The 18,824-nt window shown below is 39.7% G+C and overlaps 1 protein-coding gene across 2 annotated transcripts in view; it reads left to right on the forward strand.

Moving 5' to 3' along the window:
- Positions 1-18,824, forward strand: part of MTUS1 (microtubule associated scaffold protein 1) — a 78,787-nt gene that overhangs the window by 23,004 nt on the left and 36,959 nt on the right. The window contains exon 1 of one of the 2 annotated variants that reach the window (XM_010217465.2): positions 8,455-8,697. The exons of the other annotated variant lie outside the window; for it this stretch is intronic. Coding sequence (XP_010215767.2) covers positions 8,577-8,697 — 121 coding nt within the window. The 5' untranslated portion in view covers positions 8,455-8,576. Of the gene's footprint in view, positions 1-8,454; positions 8,698-18,824 lie in introns of those variants that run through there. 2 annotated transcript variants of the gene reach the window in all.

Genomic DNA, 18,824 nt, shown 5'->3' on the forward strand with positions numbered 1-18,824 from the left:
TGATCTTAAAATAAAACTGTTTTTTCAAGACCTACTACAGCATTTTCACGTCATTTTCAGTGAAGAAAAAGCAACCAGTATCTTTCTTCTTCTTTTTTATTTTATTTTTTTTCTCTCCTTTTCTCTAATTTAATATTTTCCTTAGGATTTGACTTTTCCAAGCTGAAAAGAACATAGCCAGGTAGTTCTGAAGTGTTATATTTAATGCTACAGAAAGGGTTGTAACTGGAAATTTGCCATGAAACTTAAGCAATCTTTAGCTTTTTTTTCCTTTTCTCTAAATTGAATAGTTGCAATTGAGGGTTTTCTTTAGCAATATTTTTTATGTTAGGAATTGGGTCCTGAAGTTGGGTGATATGTAAGACTTGGAATTCTGTAGCGTGTACAGAATATTATGTATGGCATGCAAAGCTTGTTTAAACATTTCCTATTGCTCACAATTGAAGATAGGTTTTAAAACATGAAAAACACTGTGTAGCTGTTTGGATGTTCTGCAGTACAATGTCTTTAAGAAAAGACAAAGGATATTCTTTGAACTGAAATAATACCAGCTAGCACCATGTGAAAGGATTCTTTTTTTTAGTAGCCTTGTGTTTATAGTAAAGCTTTTGTTCTAATGATTTTAGCTAATTAAATCTTTTGTTCTTAGATTACAGTGCTGTAGATGACTATACATTTTTAAATGTGAAGAAATTCAAGCCTCATTTGTCTTGCCTGTGTGTTCTGGAGTCAGAACTGTAATTTCTTGCAACAGAGCTTTGATAATAAGTTGATTACCATTTTTTGTGCATTATCTGTCTAGCGTAGTTATTAATGTTGCATTTAGCATTACTTTGTGGATGAAAAATATAAGGTATTTCTAGATTTTTTTTTTTCCTGAATTGTTATACTTTTATCCATTTCTGGTTACTTTCAGGCAGATATAAAGCTAGAATCTGGTTAGACATAAAAGAAGATGCAATTCACTGTTAATGCGTCTGTAGAGTTGAGGAAATGATGCACTTGGGGAGCTCTTCATGCCTTGTTCATGCTAAAATATCCCCCAGGCTACTTTTGTCTGAAATCTACTTTTTTCATGGGTGTTCTTCCAGTAGGCCAGATGATTTCTACAAGATGTGTTGCTTAGTGCTACAGTAGTGACATTACTGCTACAGCAAAATTTATGTATTGGGCAAAATATATTTGACTATGTGTATTCTTAAGCTGCTAACTTCAAACAAGAATGTATTTGTACCTGTGCTGTAATGTCTCAATGTAAATTCTACAACTAAAATGACTGCCTTCTGTGAGATATAATTTCAAAGTAGATTTTTTCTGCCTTCCTGGTACAAGTGGGTGACCAAGCTGTAATACTTTGCAGTACCTGGCAACTGCGGATGTGAAGGTTTAGGTCTCCCATCTTTACTGCGTGGTTAAAGTCAGTTACAAAAGAGTAACACCTGATAGTAAGCAAGCTGAGCAAAAGTAAATACCCTTGTTGTTGGCTGCCTTGAGGAATGAAGCAAGCAAATACCTTCTGGGATGCAGTGACTCTGAAATGGGCATGGGGTTGTTATGGCAAAGCAGTTGCTCATGCTTCTAGCACAACCCTGGTGCTGGTACCCGTAAGGTGGTATAAGTTAAGAGCAACACAAATGTATTATCTCCCTTTCTACAGCATTACTGTCCATGTCCCTGCTTGAGCACGGGTTTGGCCTGAATGATCTCTGGAGGTCCCTTCCAACCTCAACCCTTCTGTGATTCTGTGTGTGATTATTTAGTAAGGAAGGCTAAAGCAACCATGAAAACTGAAGAGTAGGAAAACATGCTTGATTTATAAAAGGTAAGATTTAGTTTTCTCAGCCTCCTAAAGCAGAGATTTAAAGGCTCTCTATTGTAGTTTAGTCATCAGTAAGGAATATAGTACTGGGTGACAGAATAAGTTGTCAGGCATCTTACTGCAGATAGGGCAGTACTTAGTGAGTAAGTTACAATCGTTAACAGTCCAATAATCTACTGCTTGGAGTAGATTATTGCAGGTGGGTTCTGGATTCTGCCTTTCTGGTGAAATTCTTGCATTGGGATAATGTCCTTCATTTTCTAACATGACACTGTGGTTCAAGCCAAAATGCACAGGGGCTGACTCTAAGGTTCCTTTAGCAGGCCCTCCTATCCTGCCTCCTGTATGGCTGTCCACTTGGAGGAATTAGAGGGTTAGTATATGTTGATCCTTCTTATCTTGTGAATTCCTTCCTTTTCAAAAGGTATGTTGCCCTCAATTATTCTCGCTCTTAATGCATGGAAAACCAGGGATTAATCAAATAATGCTGTGCTTGATTCTTTGGCAGCAACAAAAATGTTTTCATGTTTTAATTTGTCATGAATAAGTTTCTGCCTGAAAATGTGGAAGCCTTCTTTAAAAACTGTGAAGACTTTTTATGGATATTGAGTAGTTATTTAACTGATGAAAGGGTTTGTTGAAGACCTCATGGTTCATCTTGAGCACTGCATGGCAAGTTACTCATGCTTGTTAGCTGGGTTTGTGCTTTCATATGCAGCCTGAAGCTGTTAACATTTTTGTGGGTTGTAGAAGAAACTGCACTTGTGTGCAGGCTTGACAGGAGCTCTGCATGTGTGAGTACAAGTGCTAGTATGGTCATAGGGCAAGTAGGATTGAGGAACTGTTCTGAGTTAAAAATAAGATAGGAAGAGTTTTGCTTCTGGTGGCAGCTCTGGCATAAACTGATCATGAAACAGTGGTGCTAAAAGAACATGCAGAAAGCAAAGCCAACCACTTGTCTCAGTTCTTTGCCTGTACTCCTCTTCGGAATTCACTTTTAATAAACTTCTGCTCTACAACCAACTTCATATCAGGGTTGTCTCTAGAATGTAAAGATAGGCAGATCTCCTTTTTTAATTATTATTATTTTTATTATTTTTTATTATTTTTATTATTATTATTTTTTATTATTATTCCCATTCCCTGCCCTCCTCTCCTTGGCAGGTACCAACCTTTGCAGGTGCAAGTTTACTGAAAGCAAAATGAATCCTCAGTTCAGAGGAAACTCATTTCACGTGAGAAATCTTAAGCTGCTTTGAAAAGATCTAATAAGCAAGACTCATTGCAAAGTTCTACAGGACAATCCCTGACAAATTATATTGCAATGCTGCCTAAATACTACTTTGATGCTTTACGTATTTGGTAAAGAGTTCTGTGGTATCTTGCAGAATTTCATAAAAATGAAATTTCTGTTAAAATAATGCTGCTTTTCTTTTTGTATCTTGTAGCACCCTACTCTATAGGGCGTGGGAAACATGACTTTAGGAATAATTCAGGAAACTGGTGTGTGAGTGTCTTACAACATTAGAAAAATTGAAGATTACACTGAGAACCTTCTGCAGTAGTTTAAAATCAGGAACAATATGCTGCTTCCAGACAGCTCATGGGTTGTCTTGCACTTTATCACTCAGAATGTAGCAAACAGTCCTCAAGTGCCTATTGAGATGGGGTAAAGCAGAGAGGGTTTAGGTTCAGGTCTTCTGTGTTCCAGAAGTTGGTGTCTGAGCAGTTTTAGACAGGAATTTCGTTTTAGATTTATTGAAATGGAATTCTCAGCCTCATGTTAGGAAAGTCTTTGGCTTTAAGTAGGCTGGAGTTGCTTATTTCTTTATTCCCCTCCCTGCCCCCCAAGAGCCTGGAAATTCTGCAGGCAAAAAATGGAAAGCTTTGTAAACTCTGCGGGCTGAAACATTAGCTCCAGTGTTCATTTACTAAGCATACTTAAGATATTACAGATTGGAAATTCTAGCAGACCAAGAATGTAACTTCCTATTTTGATCTCTTCAACAGAAAGATCAAGCTTAAATCTCTTTTTACAGACACTGGCACTGTGCATTGGACTGTGTTGTTCCCTTTCTAGCTGCAGTAAAGAGCCAGCTACAGTCTTTTTTTAGATGTTTTTCAGTCCTGTGAACTATGAGGACTATGAATGGCAGCACTGTAAGGATTAGCTGGGGCTGGTGTGTTTATTACTATTGTCTGAACTACTCCTTAGGTATATAAAAAACTCTCACTTTTTTTTTTTCGTCCAAGTAATTAAGATAACTGTTTACCACTTTAAGTGCCTTGCGAGCTTGGGTTGACTATCAGGGTAACATACCAGTAGCAAACTGTCTCATGTGATGGAGCCTTGAGTGCTTTCAGGCTCATCAAGAATGTTCTTAAAAGCAGACAGCTAAACTGCTTAAGTGGTAAGTGATGTAACCATCGCGTGCGAACTGGCTATAAAAAAATCCTGTCTTCATCCTGTTGTATATTTAATAAACAAACAAACAAACCCCACAGAACTAATCCAAATCTGTGCAAGTATGGTGTTTGGGGGATAGTTTATTCTTATTACTTGGTTTTGTTGAGGGGTGGTTATAGTGGGAAGAAAAATGGTTCTTATTTTGAAGAAATAGGAATATCTGCCAGCCTGAAATAACCTTTGAAATCTGTTACTTGTTTAATCTGATTTTTTTTTCAGCATTATAAAAATCTAACACCAAATCTTAGGGTTTAATTCCTTGAATTAAGCACTAACAGGCTGCAGAAGTCCAAGGGAAATATTTCTGCTGCTGTTCAGAAAATGCCGCCCTAAACTCTTAAGTCACCTCTTTCTCTCTTTGTATATGCAGAATTTTCCTGAGGTCATGCATTTTACATCCCAGATAATCCAGCAAAACTGAGGTACATGTGATCTGTCTTCATATATTCCAGAACAGTTTCTTTGGAGCTCTAGTGTCTGCATCAATAAATTGGCATTTTCCTAGTGTTCTTTCCAAACTCAATTTTCTGACATGAAATGCTTAGAGAAGGTTGTTCTGTTCCATGCTGAAAAATCCATGTTTTTCACCACTTTTTAAATCAATACTTCTGAAATGTTGAGGCTTGCTATGAAGCAGGGTAACGTATGGACCAGTTCTATTCAAGTGCTGGTATTTTGCTAGGGAGTTCCTAACCAGCAGAGTGAAAGTGCTGGGATCTCTATCCAACACCACCAAGGATTCGAGGTGGATTCTATTGGTTTTCCCACAGTAACAGAGCTCTAGAGACACCCTAACCATGGAATATAACTCACTGCTCCCTTAAGTCAGAAGTTAAGACCAAAATAATTCTTGTAATATTTTGTTGCTGCTCTCAGTTCGGAAAGAGACTGCAAGCAATGTAAATGTCACCACTGGGGCATGAAAGAGACACTGATCGGCCTCATTTCGGTGGCTGTTGGCCTGGAAATTCACTGCATCGCTTTGAAAGCTCACTTTGAAAAGCTGATGACTTTCCTGATGGTTAGAAGCCTCTGTGAACTAGAAGAAACCTAAATTATTTAGAGTTTTAGTTCCTGCTTGAAGGCAGGGGAGAGGCTATCTCTTCAAGTGAGGATTAACAGGATTAACTTAAAGTAAGTCCCTGAACCTGTAAGCTACAGCCTGTGAGCTGGCACATATTGTTACCTGCCAAAAGATTAGCTTTTTGAACTGCAACACTGGCTACAGCAAGATCATCCCAGGAAAGGAGGGAGCAGATCATCCTCTGGAAACAGAAAATGAGGATATAAGTGACTCTTTTGCTGCTGGTAGGATCCTGCTTCTCCCTTGTCTTGTGTAAGCGCTCACCTCATGTTCTTCCTGCATGGCAGCGTGCCAGTGAAGCCCATCTGCTCAGCTCAAGGCACGTGTGGCCTTGTCGGGGGAGACAGTTGTCTTCTGCTTGGCACTTTGAGATCTATAGAATTAGCTTTTGATTTAGACTTATTTGCTGTGATACACTTGCCCTGCTCTGATGGCTTTTAGTAATTGCTATGTGTGAGAGGAGGAACAGAGCTGGCAGGAGCATGTACCAATAACTGTAGACTTGGCCTTAGCAAGCTGAATTGAAGAGCCTGAAGGTGCTGGTGTCCTTTGCTCCCTCCTTGTCATATTGCTAGTGTTACCAGGAAATGGCAGCCTCACTAAATCTTGGATTAAAAGAGGTCTAGGCTCACCATCAATCTGACAGTGTTACTGGTATTAATGCATTTAGCAACACAAATTGATGTATGTGATCATTACGGGGAAGAGCTTTTCTGTCCAGGTTGATTGTCTCTCCCCTTTGGAGTTGGGGAGAAAAGGGCAGCAAGGTGCTGATAAGGAAAAGCTATCCATCCTTTTCTCCCATCTGTGTTGTATGTCACTTCCTATTTTATTTTGCTTTTTTCTGATACTCTTCTGTCTCCTTTATCTGATATCAAGAGAGAAATAGGCACCTCTGTGATCCTCTTTAGGCAGCAAGTGTAGTGTGTGCATGTTCCTGTCACACTCGGTATGGATCTCATGGAATACACTCCTTGTTTTGTGCCCTACCAGAAGGAGGTACTAGCTGGTCTTGATAGTTACAGGCTCAGAGCTGGGGGCAATGCTTTCCTTAGCATAGGAAACGTGGTGTGCCTAGGCTCCGTGGTGGTGTAACACACACCTCTGGAAACACTGATTTGGAGGAACCTTCCTGAGTTTCATCTCCCATGAGGGATATTCAAATAGAGATGGTCAACCCGCTCACTGACTGCTTGCCAGAGGTCTCTGCATGTTGTTATGCTAAATGAGATATACCTGCTTCTGTTGCTTTTTTTATTACTGCTATCATTTCCTACTTCTACCTAAAGCCAACTTGTTTGATTTGTTAGATTTAGCAGAATTCCAATGCCAAAGGCTAAAGAAGGGAGAAGCCAGGTCATTTACTGCCTGTTGTCTTTACTCTGAGTGGCTTTGTGAAGATGAACACAAAGGTTGAAGAGCAGTTAAAGTACTTAAACTGATATGCCAGGAAATAAATCCTTGGCCCAGCATTGCAGGGCATTAGCAGTGTGTTTGGTGGCACACTGCAGAGCAGTGACTGGCTCCACACTGGGTCTTGTGCAGAGCTCACAGGTGGCTGCTCTGTTGTTGCTGCACCTGCCTGTGTGATGTTAAGAGATGTGCGGAGACAAGCATGAAGCACCAAAATGCTCTTTTGAGTTCCAGTTGGCATGCTATATAAACACTAGAGAATTTAAGATTTTATGCTTCTTGAGCAAGTAAGACATGCTATTAAAATATAATGGATAAATGAAAAAAAGAGGACGGATAGGGCACCATGGGGATGCGACCTGTCAGTACAATTATACTTGCTTTGGGTTATACTTGTTTGAGAGCAGGTTGGTTTAATAGATTCTGGAACTCAAAAAATGACTGGCAAACCTTACCTGTGTTTTGATTAAATGGTAAAAGCAGGGAAAGTACCTCATTTTGTTGCCTGTAGAAAGATACTAAGGCTGTGGAAGCTCTTCAGTTGAATGTGCAGGTAACCTGTGCAAGGAAATAAGAGCTGTTACTATCTTGTGTCCCAGAACAGCACTTTGTGGAAGGTGGTTGAGTCCGGCCACCAAGGCAGCTCCTGCTTCTGGACTAAGCAGTGACCAGTGTCTGGGCTTTACCAGGAAAGTGGTCACTGCAAGTCTGTAGTGCTTAGCAGGTATTTCTAGGTCATGGGGAAAAATTGGTGTTTTGAAATCTCTAATAGACAGAGACTGATTTCTGTGTTCTAGTTTTGTTTTGCTCTTTTTTTATTGGCAGCTGGGAGAGACCAATGTGTTCATAAAACCTTTGCATATGTTAAATTATTTTCATTTTAAGAGGGCTAATTAAATAGGGAGACAGCATCTACTGGAAGGAACTTCTGTAGCGCTGCGTGCTGTCATGTTGGGCATCCAGCTGGCAGAGCTGTGTTTTTGTGCGAAATGGATGCCTGCTTCCCTGTTCCTATTCTGAACTGAAGCATCTGCAGGGCTGAACTGCCAAACTAAACAGTCGTCCTCTTAAGCAGTCCTCAAGTACTGAGCTGTTCTCACAGAATAGTCTTATTTGTGGATTTAAGATTGTAGGTGTTGACATAGTGTTTAAAGCTGTAAAACTCGGAGAGAAAACGTTAGCTGCCAATTCTGTTTTGATAAACTCGAGTCAGTCGAAAGAAACTGTTTAAAAATGCCCCTTGAAATCTGCGGTGGCGCTGAGAGCTGAAATATGCCTCCAGGAATATTAAAGTAATCCTCTCCCTAACAGGCTCCAAAGAATAATTATATGATCCGTAACGTTACTGGCTGATATATTCAGCAGGGAAGACCACCCACTTCCTCCTCCTCCTCCTCCTTTTCCCTCTCCTCCTGGAGCTCCCAGCCCCACGGAGTCCCAGGGCAGCTTCGGCATGAGCGCGCTCGTGTAATTCAGAGGCTGCTGCTTTTCCGAATCACTAAGTCGGTTTTATTCTGAGGACAAGCTTTGTTTCCGCAACATCTGGTGTGGAGAGGCTGCCAGCAGCATCTACACTGTGGATACCTGCTTTTTTTCTCTGTTTTTCTTTCTTTTTTTTTTTTTTTTCTTTTCCGATGTGTAGGGAATTCGGGCAAAGGAATTAAAAATATAACTTTTTTGCTTTTAAAAACAAGAATCGCTTGACTTCCACCAGGGCTGAATTGAAAATTATAGTATGTGACAGTATATGGAGGCTGTTTCTTGCTTGCTTGTCTTCCCATTACACTGAAGACATGTTATGGTCCCCGAAATTTTCCTTATCCAACATGCGTGTACGACTGACTGCAAAGGGCTTGCTCCGAAACATTCGACTGCCTTCGGGTTACAAGAAGAGCACTGTTATATTTCATGCAGGTTTGTATTTTTAATATGCTGATTGGAATATGCATGGGGGACATCTTGTTTACTTCAGCAGCAGCTTGCTTATAGCAAATACAATGATCCTAGGCATGAAAGTTCTTGAATTTCATGCAGAAGTCTGACTTCTGAGCATGGTGGTTTTATATTCTGTGTAGCTGGAAAGCTTAAGCTTCAATGCACCCATGCTGAGCTGCTAATTTGGAATATGTTTTTTCTGTTTAAGAAAATCAAATAGGAATTTATTCTTTCCTCCCACAGATCCGAAAATAAAATCAGAAAGTTGGTTTTATTAAATATTTCTCTGATCATGAAAATAATTATCTACCAAGAGCTCTTCCTTTTCTGTGCTGTGAGGGAGGAGTGAGTACAGGATGTAACAATGTTTTTCTCCTTTTGGTGGTGAGAAATATTTAAGTATTTACATGTAGGTGGCTGTAGTCATACAAATGTGAAATGTCTCACCTATAGGACAGGTTAACTTTTTTGCTTGCTTGTGTTGATACAAACATAAAAAGTACATTTTAATTCAGATGCTCTAGAGATAACATAGCTTTAAAAAGAGGCAGGAAGAAAATAAAAAAAAAAAGCTACGTATGACCTGATTTTGATCCTAAGTGACAGATAAAGCCCATAAAACAAAAACTGTGAATGGGAAAATTATGTTTCTCTAGCCTTGCTTCAGAGAATACATATGTATGTATAGCTATATATACCTCTATCTTTTTTTGATAGGATACATGACATCCAGAGAATGGAAGTCTGGATATTGCGTAAAGCTCTCTTTTCTACCCCACTACTCTATTTAAGAAACATATTGCTCAAGGAAGAGCAAGCAGCTGCATCAACTAGTTTTGCAAAAGCTCTTCCTCTCAGGCATTTCCTTTTTTCTTGAGCATCACCTTTTTTTTTTTTTTTTTTTTCCTCCTCCCTTGCTGATATTTTTGAAGTTCATTTTATCATTCAGTTTTTATTTCTATCCTGACACTTCACATAAGCAACAACATGGAAAACTTTAGAAGTTGCTATCTCCAGCAAAGTCAAGTCAGTTAATGAGTTTCTCGTGGATGATAAAATCAAGTGTGAACATGATGTAGGCTGACTACCCAAACAAAATCTTGGCTTCTGTTTGCAATTTGCTTGCATATCTCTTAAGCTAGATTCAAAATGCCTTAATGCTGAAAATTCCTATATGAGAGGTGCTTTCTAAATCCTTGATATTCCTCTCTATTAAATTTTCACGTATTCTGGGAAGAAAGCCATAAAGGATCAAGGAGGAAATAATTTTCTGTCCTCATGTGTTTACTACCTGCTACTGAAATTTGTATCAATTTTTAAAAATGAGTAGGTTTCAGTACCTGCATGAGGAGACCTTTACAACGATGAGAATCTGCTTGCTTTTTTAGTGGATATAAAAGTAAAACCTACTTGTGGGATCCCTCTGCTAAATGCAGCATGTAAAGTAATTAACCATGTATTTCAGTTAAGCAGTTCTCCTGAGTAAGTGCTGAGCACACCTTGTACGTGCGCACTCCCCGCAGCTCACGCGGTAGCACTGAAAGTGCAGATTTTTGGCCTAGTCTGCCCCTTGTGCTTTGCTGTCCCCGTGTCTTGCAGGAAGGCAGCACGCTGGCAAAAAGCTGACAGCGCTTGGTTAGTGCTGAACATGTCAAAATAAGTAGGGCGCCTGGAAAAGCAGGGCACATGCTGCAGGGGAGAGCGCGGGTCTGTGGATGTGCTGCGCACGGGAGCCTGGCCGTGGCTAGTTCGGGTGCCTCCAGCCCTACCACAGCACATCAGTTGGACAAGGGCAGTGCTATGCCACAAGAATGTAGGGGCAGTTTTTTTCCTAAACACCATGAGGAACCCCCCCCTGCCCTCTTCTTTTTGGTTGTTTATATGAATGTCTTCATGCAGTTTAATGGTATGAATGGCTTGTGACTTCCTTCTGAGGTCATCTAAGCCATGAGAGATGGAATGTGCTAGGAACCATATAAACAGTTAAGTGAGGAGGTAATTAGAAAAAGGGATTTGGGGGTTTATGCAGGAATAAGTGATAGCATGTAGGAGGAATAAAGCATTATGAAAACACCATTTAATTTAGCTTGTGATGCACGTTGCGTTTCAGTAAGTACTTGCATGGATTCCATTGTTGTTGCCTTATGTGATAGTAGAGAGCACCTTCTGTGATTGTCGAGCCTCCTTGAGATCATTATATGAACTAGTAGGATTAACATAGTCTAACAGAGGAGCATAGGTCAGGTTGCTTTCATCCGGGTTGAGTTTGTGGTGCAGTGTTCTTGTCAAGTTAGATGCAAACAGTCTTGAAGAGGATGGAACTTGCTCTTAGGATTTTGTCTTGGTTTGATGTGTACTGCAGCATCTTTCTTGGGTTCTTCATAGTACATGCTATACTGAGATATAGTTTGTGCTGATACTGGCTTAGTATAGAGTAATCACTGCATTTATAGTGGAACAAGTCTTGCATTGAAGTGCGTTCGCTTATGTCTTATCTTGTCCACATGGAGATGTAGTAGCTGAAGTACCTTCAAAAGTGTATTGTAATATAAGCATACAGCATATGCAGAAGGAGAACATACAGTAAGGAATGGGAATAAATTTAAAATGTTTTTTGAATTTTTACATTGTGTCTAACTTCCATAGCTCTGTGTTCTTCGTGGTTTAAAGATCATCATACTCAGAAGTTTCTTCATACTTTAAGTTTGGGTAGACATCCAGAAATACCATATTTCTCATCTACTAGGTATATAGTACCTGTGCATTAAATGTGTGTAGTGAGCATCTTCAGTAAAACACAATCACTGAAATAGTTTGGAAATGCTGTATTTACCTGTCCTGTGACTTGCTACAAATGAGTTTTACTAGTTACTGTGACAAAGTCTGGTACTTAACGAGTGCATAAATGTGATAGGTATGAGTTAAACATGAACCAGTGGCTTCAGTAATGGAATATAAAATGTCACTTCTTTATTAGGCTTTAAAATAACGCGTTTTACCAAAGGAGTGGTTAAAGTGCTTTTATGCTCTTCATGCATCAGTGGTGTGACAGAGTAGATCATAATCTCTGGATGACTCTACCTAAACTGCAGAAAAGACATTCTTATATGAATGATTCAAAACATTCCTTTTGAGTTGCTTACGTTTTCCCTTATGCCTTAAGTTCAGCACAAAGAAAACGGATCAAAGCCCTTGTGCCTTTTGCTCCCCAGTTTTTCCAAGTCTGTCTACTGAACTGCACCATTGCCTTTATGGTAAACATTTTTTGACATAATGTTTTCATCAGCCTTTCATGCTGCTGTTCCTCTTCTTCCCCTAAGCAAACATACTCGGTCTTCTTATCTCTGACTTCCACTGCTTATTAGACCTTGAGCCTCTTATTAACCTGGGAATAAGAAATGTCCCTTAAGACAAAAAAGTAGCTGATGTAGTTACAGCTGTGTCAATTAAAAAGCAAATTTCCCTTGCCAGCAACAAACAAACATTGCATATGTTTAAGTAGATGACACCCATTTACAAAATGGCTTCTTAAGTTGTGCTTCAGATTGCATTGGGAACTACCCCAAGTTGCTTCCAAGTGTAGCAAAGCAGTACTCTTAAGTGAACAAAATGCTGGGGATCCTGAACTCCTCAGGTGTTATGACTTGATTAACTGTTTGTATGTCATGTTTTTCTCTAAGAATAACCGAAGTACAAATTAATACCCAACACTGTAAGTTAATATAGAACTACAGAAAGATACCCAAACAACTCAACCTTTAGTGCTTTAAAGACTTACCAGAGAGGTGTGATATGAGGCAAGTATGTTAACTCTGTCACCTAGCAAGGAAAATAATAGCTCAGAAATAAAAGCTGCTTATCCTGAGTAAAAACTTAGCTGGAACCAATTTCTTTTGGGAGGTTCTAGATTTAGTCATGTTCCTGTTAAAGGTGATGAGACTCAGCTTCTGGCTTAATCCCTTCGGGAAGGGGTGCTGAGTGAGTTGCCCTTGTGTACCTGGTTTCAATCTTAACAGATTATAGCTCTGCTTGTTGGTGAGAGCTAGGCCTTTAGGTGATAACTAAAGGGAGGTTCTGATTTTCAAGTGTTTTGGAGTTAATGCTGATTTTTTTACAAACCTAATGCAATTCATGCATTTATGCCAAATATAACCTGAAAATACGGCTAGACCTTGTCAAAGGAAGCCTGGATAGCAGTAGTGGGAAATTTGCCCCAAGATTCAAAAAATGGTTTGTGTGTTATTATAACTCTTAGAGCACGCCTATACTTAAAACATGAACATGTGTGTAAATCTGTATGAGAACTTTGGAAGAGGCAGAGCTTAGAGTACTATGTAAAGCAGATGCACAACAACATTTTGCAGGCTGATTCTCTGCTATAGTGAGTGATGTTGGTTTTGTTATTTTCACCTGTATCGACTAATTATCTGTGAAGGAAGCCTTGAGTATTTCTTTTAATATTAAATAAGTAAAATTGCTGCCTGAAGTTCAACTTCATATGCGAAGAGTTAATTGGATAGTAAGTATGAAAGCCCTAGCAAATTATCCATGCTAAGATCATTGCATATGCTAAATGTGCATTTATTCCTGCTTGATTTGTGTAAAAATAGTCTGGCTATAATTTGTGTTTTTGTGAAGTAGGTTGGAGTTTCAAAGTGGCAGACAGCTATAAACCTTAATAGCTTTTAAATTATTTAGGGACATTTCCAATGCATCCAGGCCAGACTTAGTCTTCCAAAAGCTGCCTTTACCAGTTCTGTGGCTTGTGCATATGAAGGTTTTTAGCACTGTAGAAAGGGTTCCTAGTGTTTATTACCAAAAATTCAATCCTTTTAATTTGAATTTTCGAAGGCATAAAGAAACAGCTCTTGGTGGGAACTGTATCATGTGATTTCAGTGCAAGAATCAACACCTTGGGGTTTTGCAGCCTTGGCTCCTTGTTTTGTGGTGCTGTTCTCTGTAGATGCAGAAGGCTGCGACATGGGGGGAGTAGGAGTCAATGAGTCTCCTGTTTCTTCAGTTCAGTATAGGTCTCCTTGCTGCAAAAACTGACCTTTCTCAAGTCATATTTCACAATACTTTCTGTGAAGGCTGTGTTGAATGATTTGGGACCATGTTTTTCTCTTTTTGCAGTCTGTTGCAAGAGATGAAGCCTGTTTTTTAATATTTTTTTTTTTTAAGATCAACTGTAAATTTAGCCTCATGTAAAAAAGTTTGTCTCCCCTGTTTCTCACAGTGAGGAGCACTATTTGTATGAAAAAAATAGATCCATAGTTAATAATTTCACATCTCTTAGGCAATTTGTCAGTGTTCAAAACAGCTTGTGAATATTTTGCTGAACATCATGTCAAAACTAGCATATTTAGGGAAAAAATATATGCAAGCAGACCCTACAGTTCTTGGCTCTCTCCCCTGGATCAAAATATTTTGAAGGCTGCATTACCTGGACAGGCTGCTTTGCTGCTGAATTCACCTGCACCTGTATTTGCTCATCTTGGGCATATCTGCTGCCTCCAGTTCATTGGAGTTGTCCTGATATCAGACTGAATTGAATTGAAGCTTATCTTTAAAAGCAAGTACATATTTAAAAAGCAAGTGATAATACAGTATATTAGTGCTGTAGGACTCTTTAATGAGGTACTTCATGCAAATTGAATTTTTATGTTCAAAGCTATCTACATAAGTTGGCTTAACTTTTAAGTTTTATTAGCATCCTGCTGAAGGTCTCAAGAGGACACAAATTCATTATCTCCCCCTTCTTTTTGCATACTTGAACAATCAAATTTCAGTTTTTTGAGGCAAACATTTCAGTGTTGTAGTCACACATCTCTGCTTTTCCTGGCGTAGACACCACTATATTTAGGCTGTGCTTATTGTCTTTACTAGTCACCAGCACCCTTCATAAATAATGTTCTTCTCAATCATGAAACTTTCTAGTCCCTGGGTCTTACAGGGTGAAGAAAACAGCACTTGATCATCTGTGCCAACTGTGTATAGTTTTCATCTTTAAATCTCTTCAATAAAAAAAACTTTGCAGTTTAGCTGCCTAAGTACTCCAATATAGAAATAAACCACCTTAAATAACCTGGTTTGTATCCGACGGGGGTGTTTAATTACAGTTGCTATTTATGTAGCACCAGTAGCAAGGGAGCTACTAACCTTGTGTCCTGTTAAAGTCCTGGTTAAATTTATTTTCGCTACTTGTAGCCATGGTTATACGTTACTTACATATTTATAGTAAGTTCAGGTTGTTTCTTTCTCAAGATGCTTATATAAACACTTTGCACGTGATGTTATGGAAATAGTTTTAGTTAGGCAGGAAACAACAGCTGGGAACATCTGTGGTGAAAATCTTTTGGTGAAAACTCATCCTTCTCTTAGAGAGCTTGCTGTGCTTCGGTAAGAGCAAGCTTGGGAAATGTTGCTGCTAATAGTCACTAGAGATAATAACCTTCCTTCTTTAGTACGGTTTTTCTAGACTCTCAGATATTTCAGTGGCCTTCATCTTTGCTTGTGAATGTTACTAATAATGGAAGCATATAAATTAGTAAAAATGTTTATCTTTATTACAAGAATAGATTTTTGTGCTGAAACTCTTTAAATGCTAAATAGCAAAACAGCAAAACTGGAAATGCATTTAACTGAAGAAAGAGTGAATTTACTTATAATGCTAGTTGAACTATTGTCATTAGAATAAAACAGAAGCCTAAAATGTTGCTTACTTAAGTAAGAACATGTTACTTTCAAGGCTTGTTTCTTTTTTCAAGTATTACTATAAAAAGTGCAAAAGGCTTAATCTGTTCATCCAGCTAAGGTGTTTTGCCACGTAAAGTCCTAATATGAACTGAGTAACCTAAGACTTTTAAAACTATATTCATGTATCTCAGGAGGGACCTCTGCTGTGAGTTGGGGTCAGGGAAGAAGAGATGCAGCTGGAATGTGCAGGGAATAATTTTCTTGATGTATTTTTAGTGGCATGAGTAGACATGTTTGTAGTCACAGTTCTTATTCTGCTCAGGTTTTAGCTGTCTTGGTAAGTTCTGTGGCTGCCTCAGTGAACTCAGCCTTTGCCTGAGCTATCACCTGCCTTAGAAGGCTCCTGTTGTCCTTTCCTTCCTTCACAGCCCCCCAGCAGAAGGGAATATCCGTGGTGTTCCCTTGCTTAAGCAGATGTGTACGGAGGCTCTGGGGAGTGTTCGAAGGATGATGCAATGAACTCTCTAAACCTCCACCAGAGCTTGCTTGGGCTTTACAGCACCTCAGATGTGGCTACCGTGCTCTTTCAGTCCTTGCCCAAGTGAGCCCTAACTGCCAAGTCTGTGTTTGTGAGCTGTTCTTCCAAGCGGTTCCTAAGCAGACACTAGTATTTCCCGGTTGGGTCAGCAGCGTGGAAAGGGCCTGGTGCTGCTGGGAGGATGTACAGCTTGTGCCTGAAGGAAGCTCGGGGCGCTGCCGCCTTCTCCGTGTTGTTTTCCAGCTGGGCACAGTCCTTTCCTGCGGGCGCTTTGTGTTGCTGCTGGGCCATTCCCCAGACATTGTGTGCAATGTTCTAGGAACGTCCCTGGGGAAGAACGCTCGCTACTTAACAGGAAAACTGCTTATCATTAGCAGGAAATACAGAAATAGTTCCCTAACTACGGTGTGGAGACTGCCAGTAATTTTCTAAGTGGAGCTTTAGTATCCCCTGAAAAGGAGACACGCCAGCGGCCTTTGTGCTGGGAGATCTGATACTCCCGGCTTGTTGGTCTTGAGGTTTCGCTGGAGTGTGGAAGCCTGAAGTCCCCTGGAGGACACGGGCTACCAGCACCTGCAGTGGTTCTTATTAAGGTGCAGCTTCACTCTGTTAACCTGCATTTCTGTTAACTCTGCTCATGGAGGTAGCTACATGTGAATACCATCCCAAGAGCCTTGGGAGAGCAATGCTAACCGGCAGTAACCCAAATTCTTAACCAAATGGTGAAATAACTGCAGAACCTGGTAATGCACTGGCTATGCATAGATCAAGAGTAATGTAACTTCCCTTCCCCAATCTTTTGGGTGCCAGTGCAGTCATCAAAGTCAGGTGCATGTTTTGCTTCTGCTCTGTAGATCTGTACTGTGATTTCCACCCATCCTTCCCCCTGAAACTCCTTAGTGGATTTTGAGTTGTGGGAAAGTGGCCAATCTGGATCTGAGTTTCAGCTCATGAGATGAAGTCAGTTGAGCTGGGAAGGAGCCACATGCTCAGCTGCCAGGCTTTGGCTGTGACTAATGGATCCGGAGTTCAGCTGAAATAAGGCTATTGATTGATGCTGTGGTAAACAATGTTGAAATGCTGTTAGTGTTTGCTGCCAGGCTCATGGGTGCTCCTGGACAGATTTTTGAGGGACTTTGCAAGTGGAATTTTTTCTGCAACTTAATTTTATCCACTTAATTTCTTTCCTACAGGCTTGATCATGCCTGTATCTTCACATGATATAGCTTGGTCTATAAACTGTAATATAAAGTAAGAAATTCATGGCTATCAGAAATTAAAGGGAAAAAAGTTCTGCATATGCCAAAAGTAGAACTCGAATGTTAGCTATTGCACGTTTGGACGACTGTTTGTAGTTTTATATTTTATAAGAAAAAGTTTAGAGATATTACAATTTACTACTGTGGATGTTTCTTTAGCTTTAATTTCTGTGCCTCCTATATGCTTGGAAGTGACATTGACTGGCCTTTTAAAGAACATCAGTGAATTTTGATTTAGTCTGTGTGTGTCTAGAGTCTTGTAAACATAAGAAGCTGTTGCTAGATACACTCAAACTATTTTGGCGTAAAGACAATAATATAAAATATATTAGAGGTTCTTATTCTTGCTGATTTTCTTCCTTCCCCAGTATCCTTTAGGCAACCTTTCAGTGCTCTTCCTAAACCTAGTGACATTTGTTACAGTCATGTAGCATCAGCTCATGCTAGTGTGATTGAACAAATAGCTTCAGAATTTAAACAAAAACCCTTCTGTTCTACTGTGTGAGAAATGATGTTACCAATGTTGTAGTATTGTGATCAGAATAATCTTATGGGTTTCTTCGCAGGAAATAATCTTTCCTTGCGAACAGGTGTACAGACTGTGGTGCCTTATGTAGACCCAATTCTACATTAGGAACAGTTTAGGAAAAGTGGTGACAATCAATCAAACTTGTGCACTTAACACTGAACAGATATGACCATTTAACTGGCAGAACACTTGTTTGTTGTGGAAGAAAAGTTGCCACATGAGCTCAGTGGCTGGCACAATGATGTAATTGAGATCCAGTGGTTCAATGACAGCAAGACAAAGCTGGTCTTCAATTCCCTCTCCAGCCTTACTGCAACAGTGTGAGTTCCATACTATGGAAGTAGATGGTGGCCTTCAAACTTAAAGGTTTAATTCTAAATGCTATGAGAATCTTTTTGAAATGTCATATTTATTCTTCTTTGCAGTGCAGAGTACAATTAACCTTTAAGAATATGGGAGACTATTCTGCCTATATGAAAACAGAACAGAGACTTGTTTGCTATCCTGTTGGTATCTGCATGAAAAAATGTGGCTCTAAAACCAATGATCTAATCAGATGAGGCTTGATCTAGTAGAAAAGGCATAATGAAGTGCCTCTGTGGGGGGTGGATTGCTAAATGGGGACTCTTAAACAGTTTGGTAGACCAAACTGTATGGGGGGGATGGGTGTGATCTGAGATCTGAAGGAAATGTGTGAGAAGCTGTGCTGATATGGGATAAGTGATAAATGGGTAATGTGAGACCAACAGACTGGATCAGAAGTAGTAGCTGAGATGAGTAGCCCCTATTCTTGCTTCATTGAGCATCCTTTCTTGCCTAAGTACTTGCCCCTTTAGGTTGAACAGAGTTGCAAAGATATCGTATATCAGTTCATACCAGCGTATGAAGTACATATATACGGATGCACACTTCAGCTTGGCTGCTGGGGCTCTCCTGCTGGAAATGGAGTTCCTCAGAGACAACATGTTCACCAGTGTTTCTGAAGACTGGGCACTTTGTTACTGTTTTGCAGGTTGCTCCTGCAGAATCAGAAGTGGATTCTACATGTTAAAGGCCTGAATTATTCATTGGGAGTTTTACTCAG

This window comes from Tinamus guttatus, unplaced genomic scaffold (assembly GCF_059628265.1).
Source record: "Tinamus guttatus ecotype Peru unplaced genomic scaffold, ASM5962826v1 Tinamus_guttatus_pri_ptg000213l, whole genome shotgun sequence".
Classification (NCBI taxonomy): domain Eukaryota; kingdom Metazoa; phylum Chordata; class Aves; order Tinamiformes; family Tinamidae; genus Tinamus; species Tinamus guttatus.